A 5,331-nucleotide genomic window follows, 5' to 3' on the forward strand; every position below is an offset into this window, starting at 1 on the left:
GTGGTTTTGGTTCTGTCAGGTTAATGGCTCACAGTATCAGACTAGGTCTTATATTTTATCCTTTCCTTTGCAAATAAAGATGCATCTCCTTATTTACTTCCCTCCCCACCAAAAGATTCAAGAGACAGTGTTGACTCTCAGGTTGCAATTTAATCAGCATTTGAAAAGAGGAAGATAGCTCTGTGATAATGCTTTGAGTTTGCGACAAAACAGAGGCTTGGCAGTGTATCTTGCACTATTCTTTAGATAAAGAGGTCTAGAATGCAAACCTGTGGACTAGCTGTCCTGCCATCCTCACCAAAACCCCCGACCAGGTAGAGCTGATCATTCCAAAGGCAGGTGCGATGGCCCACGCGTTTTAGTCGATGGTCGGCACAGGGGAAGTGGAACCACAGAGAAGGAGACTTTCCTGTTGGGTAAGGGCAGAGGGTGGTTATTGAGGCCGTAGCACTTTGGCTCCCATGGGGCTCTCAAGAAGACAAAGGCTTGCTCATTGTTTTTCTCCTCCCATGATTTGCAGGCCTCTCAAAAATTTAATATTCTGTGTATTCCTTTAAGTTGTCGACTACTTCTTCCTCCTCCCTACCCCTTTACTCCATCCTTTATCTCTCTGTAGTCTTCAGGTTCTCCTGTCTTCCCACCTTTCCCCCTTCTCAACCTTTAAGCTGGCTCTTACGGGTATCATAGATGTAGAGGTCATTGCAGATGGTGTCTCTGGCTCTGGTCAAAGTTTCTCCACCGAACAGGACAGCAAAGGGCCCAACCACAGAACATGAGTGATGGCGCAGTCCTCGAGGCCCCTGCCGGGACCCCTGCCCGCTGCTCACGAGCCTTGAAAGCTTTTCCATCAAATGGGGGGCAACAGGCGGTTCCTCCTTGAGGGAGAAAGAAGGGACTGTCTGGAGGGATTTGGGCATCCAAAGTTTAGTCGCGTTCCACCCTTAGTGAGATGTGAGTAGACAATACCTTAATCTTCCCATGACTCCAATGCCCAGCTACTTCTGGTTCAGCTGAGTTGCAGCCCCCAAAGAGTAATAGCTGGTGACCTGGGTGGGGCCCAGGACTTTGGAGCAAAGCAGCACAGTGACCCGAGCGTGAAGCAGTGTGGCAGCCTTCTTCCTTATAGCTGTGAAATTCAGGCCTGAGTTGGGTTTTCTAGAAAATGTAAGTGCTGTATACTGCCTTTTCCCCACTCCCCTCGCCAGCGATAGAAGGGAGACATGGAAAGGCCACATGTAGTTCAGCTGAGATGAAGGGTAATATTGAAAGGGAGTTAAACTCTTAGACATGGAAGGTTCCCAGGGAAGAATGGTGCTAGGGTGAGGATGTTAGATAAACTGCCTGCGAATCTGTTTTTCCAGGGTGCAGGTGAAGGAAGGGTGAAAATTTTAGGGCAGGGGAGGTCATACCAATAGGTGCGGGCGCCAGGGTCCAGCCTTAACGTGTAGATGCTTCCGTAACGACGCTGAGTGCGGGTCCCGCCCTCCCGACCTGCTACCCGCAGCTCTCGGTCGGAGATTCGGGTACAGGTGTGACTACTGAGGCCGGCGGGGGGGCAGCTGCCGGAGCCGGCGGTCCACGCCTCCCACACACCGCGGTCCGTGTCCAAAGCGGTCACAGTGGCCGAGCGGTGCGACCCGTCCCAGCCGCCCACCACGCAGAGCCAGCGACCGCCCACCGGCGCCGCGTCGTGGTGGCTGCGCCTCGGGCCGCCCCGTGCTGCCACACGCACGGCCTGGCCCCCAGCCGGATCGAAGACCACTGTTTCACTGCTCGGCTCTCTCGCTCCTCCAGCTAGGAGCCCCCCGACCAGATAGAACCGTCCCCGCAGTTCAGTGCATGAATGGAAGGCCCGCGCCAGCAGCGGGTCCTGCGCCACCGGCCGCCAGGTCCAGCCCGAGCCCCGCGCCTCGCCCACAGCCCCAGCCATGGGACCCGGTAGAGGCGAGCTGCGGGGCCGGCGGCCCGGAGCCCAGCTATATGGGGGCTCAAGGTTCTCTGGAACCGCCCCTACCGGAAGCCCCTCCAGGTCCCCACCTCAAGGCACCGGCTCTCGCCGCCGTCACCCAGCAACCACTGCCGCGGCTGCAGCACGACGCTGCAAATTGAAGGTCGCAAAGCACTGGTAACCGTGGAGACAGGAGACCTGGGGAGCTACCGGGAAGAGGTGTTGTCACCATGGCAACAGGAGCTGTGCTAGGTCAATAAAAATGATGAGTGTTGAACTCAGACCGAGGAGAGCCAGTTCTTCAGAAAGACCCCTGTTGTTTAAGCTGCGAATTCACTTGGGACTACGACGTTTCAGGTGCCGGCGTTGCTCAGCAAATATTGAGGAGGAACCATGTGCTTTTGACTTTAGCATATTTTGGGGGTCGGGCGGCGAGGGGGAAGAGGCCTGCCACTTGGCATGTGGGATCTTAGTTTCCCAACAAGGATGCAACGTTCGCCCCAGGCAGTGGAAGCCCGGCGTCTTCACCACTGGGCAGCCAGGCAAGTTCGCTCTGGCACTTTTCTGTTTGGTTCTGATTTCCCCAGGGATGAGTGAGGAAGCGGAGACAAAACTCAGAGTGGAGACAGTGAACGTAAACTATACTCACCTGGGAGTCAGGAGACCTGGGTTCTGGTTCCAGCTATATCCTGACTCTCAAAGTGATTATTTTTCTCTAGGCCTTTTCTTTCTCGTTTATAAAACGTTGCTGGTTAATCTCTTCAGTTCAGTTCAGTTCAGTCGCTCAGTTGTGTCCGACTCTTTGCAACCCCATGAATTGCCGCACGCCAGACCTCCCTGTCCATCACCATCTCCCGGAGTTCACCCAAACTCATGTCCATCGAATCGGTGATGCCATCCAGCCATCTCATCCTCTGTCATCCCCTTCTCCTCCTGCCCCCAATCCCTCCCAGCATCAGAGTCTTTACCAATGAGTCAACTCTTCACATGAGGTGGCCAAAGTACTGGAGTTTCAGTTTTAGCATCATTCTTTCCAAAGAACACCCAGGGCTGATCTCCTTTAGAATGGACTGGTTGGATCTCCTTGCAGTCCAAGGGACTCTCAAGAGTCTTCTCTAACACCACAGTTCAAAAGCATCAATTCTTCGGCGCTCAGCTTTCTTCATAGTCCAACTCTCACATCCATACATGACCACTGGAAAAACCATATCCTTGACTAGACGGACTTTAGTTGGCAAAGTAATGTCTCTGCTTTTGAATATGCTATCTAGGTTGGTCATAACTTTTCTTCCAAGGAGTAAGTGTCTCTTAATTTCATGGCTGCAGTCACCATCTGCAGTGATTTTGGAGCCCAGAAAAATAAAGTCTGACACTGTTTCCACTGTTTCTCCATCTATTTCCCATGAAGTGATGGGACCAGATGCCATGATCTTCATTTTCTGAATGTTGAGCTTTAACCCAACTTTTTCACTCTCCACTTTTACTTTCATCAAGAGGCTCTTTAGTTCCTTTTCACTTTCTGCCATAAGGGTGGTGTCATCTGTATATCTGAGGTTATTGATATTTCTCCCGGCAATCTTGATTCCAGCTTGTGCTTCTTCCAGCCCAGCATTTCTCATGATGTACTCTGCAAATAAGTTAAATAAGCAGGGTGACAATATACAGCCTTGACATACTCCTTTTCCTAATTGGAACCAGTCTGTTGTTCCATGTCCAGTTCTAACTATTGCTTCCTGACCTGCATATAGGTTTCTCAAGAAGCAGGTCAGGTGGTTGGGTATTCCCATCTCTTTCAGGATTTTCCACAGTTTATTGTGATCCACACAGTCAAAGTCTTTGGCATAGTCAATAAAGCAGAAATAGATGTTTTTCTGGAACTCTCTTGCTTTTTTGATGATCCAGCGGATGTTGGCAATTTGATCTCTGGTTCCTCTGCCTTTTCTAAAACCAGCTTGAACATCAGGAAGTTCACGGTTCACCTATTGCTGAAGCCTGGCTTGGAGAATTTTGAGCATTACTTTACTAGCGTGTGAGATGAGTGCAATTGTGCGGTAGTTTGAGCATTCTTTGGCATTGCCTTTCTTTGGGATTGGAATGAAAACTGACTTTTTCCAGCCCTGTGGCCACTGCTGAGTTTTCCAAATTTGCTGGCATATTGAGAGCAGCACTTTCACAGCATCATCTTTCAGGATTTGGAATAGCTCAACTGGAATTCCATCACCTCCACTAGCTTTGCTCGTAGTGATGCTTTCTAAGGCCCACTTGACTTCACATTCCAGGATTGTCTGGCTCTAGGTGAGTGATCATACCATCGTGATTATCCAAAAAAAGATGTCCTTTTCATTATAGGGGACTGGAATGCAAAAGTAGGAAGTCAAGAAACACCTGGAGTAACAGGCAAATTTGGCCTTGGAATACGGAATAAAGCAGGGCAAAGGCTAATCTCTTAGTTGTCTTACAAACCAGAGATCTGTGGTAAAGGCTTGAAAGTCTTGACTGGGTGGGACAGCCCTTTCCTCTCTGGCCACTAGAGGGTAGTAGAGCCCAGTCTCAGGGTACTGTGCAGGGGGCGGGGGGCCAGGGTGAGGGCTAGAGGAGAGATTGGGTTGGGGTGAGGGAAGAGATCTGGAACTTTGGAGAACTTTTCACTATTGAGTCCTAGGAAGAGTAATTCCTGATTTCATCTTGTCTCATGAACTCATACAGCACAAGGAAACAGGTACTGTGGCATCTGGAACTCAGAATTAAGGGCAGGGAGTTTCTCCTGATAAGATCCAGGGCAGAAGCTGCCCAGCCTTAGAAGCTGGATAGAGGTGAAGGGGGGGAGGAGTGAGAAGAACAGACTCCTGCCCCTCCCTGGTATCAGCCTTTTATTCAAGCCAGGTCCCTGAGCTGCTTCTTAACTCATCCCTGCAAGACCCAGGGAAGAATGAAGAGGCCCAGACCCACACTGACTAGATTTAGCTACAGGTGAGAATGCAGACAGGTTTCTACTTCCAGCATTGCTGAGGTGGGACAGAAACAGGCCTTGTGTCTGTCGGGGCTGGGCTGTAAATGGGAGTGATGACTGCTTACTTTTGCCTTTGGTTTCTATAGCATCAGCTTGGTCCCCATCATGTCCCAGAAACCAAGGCCTTAGAGAGTGACTCGAGCTACAGTAGGGATGGAGGTGTCATTCAGGAACAGCACAGCAGGGCTTTTCCCACTCCAGATCCTAACTCTTGGTCCTTAGAGAAAAATAGCATGAAGAGGGTATGGGCAGGAACGTATGAGGACCTATTCCTTACCTATACCTTTAAGCCGAGACCCAGCAGTAGCTTTGAAAGTCCCTGCCCACCCAACTATAGCTTTCCCTGATTTTGGCAAAGGGGATCCTCAGTTTT

General features: G+C 50.6%; 1 protein-coding gene across 1 annotated transcript; it reads right to left on the reverse strand.

Moving 5' to 3' along the window:
• Positions 1–130: 130 nt before the first annotated feature.
• Positions 131–3,374, reverse strand: KLHDC9 (kelch domain containing 9). The gene is made up of 4 exons (XM_061400867.1): positions 1,410–3,374; positions 967–1,126; positions 677–875; positions 131–409 (listed from the first exon to the last, which is right to left on the reverse strand). Exons 1-4 carry the CDS (start codon positions 1,928–1,930, stop codon positions 243–245), a joined length of 1,047 nt encoding a protein of 348 aa, XP_061256851.1. The 5' UTR covers positions 1,931–3,374; the 3' UTR covers positions 131–242.
• Positions 3,375–5,331: the final 1,957 nt, after the last annotated feature.

This window comes from Bos javanicus, chromosome 3 (genome assembly GCF_032452875.1).
Source record: "Bos javanicus breed banteng chromosome 3, ARS-OSU_banteng_1.0, whole genome shotgun sequence".
In the NCBI taxonomy this organism is placed as follows: Eukaryota; Metazoa; Chordata; class Mammalia; order Artiodactyla; family Bovidae; genus Bos; species Bos javanicus.

Coding starts and splice junctions, on each gene's coding strand:
- KLHDC9 (XM_061400867.1), bottom strand. CDS start 1,930: ATGGCTGGGGCTGTGGGCGAGGCGCGGGGCTCGGGCTGGACCTGGCGG. Junction 876..966: donor GGAGTCATGGGAAGATTAAG/GTATTGTCTACT, acceptor TTCTCCCTCAAG/GAGGAACCGCCTGTTGCCCC. Junction 410..676: donor CCTCTACATCTATGATACCC/GTAAGAGCCAGC, acceptor CTTACCCAACAG/GAAAGTCTCCTTCTCTGTGG.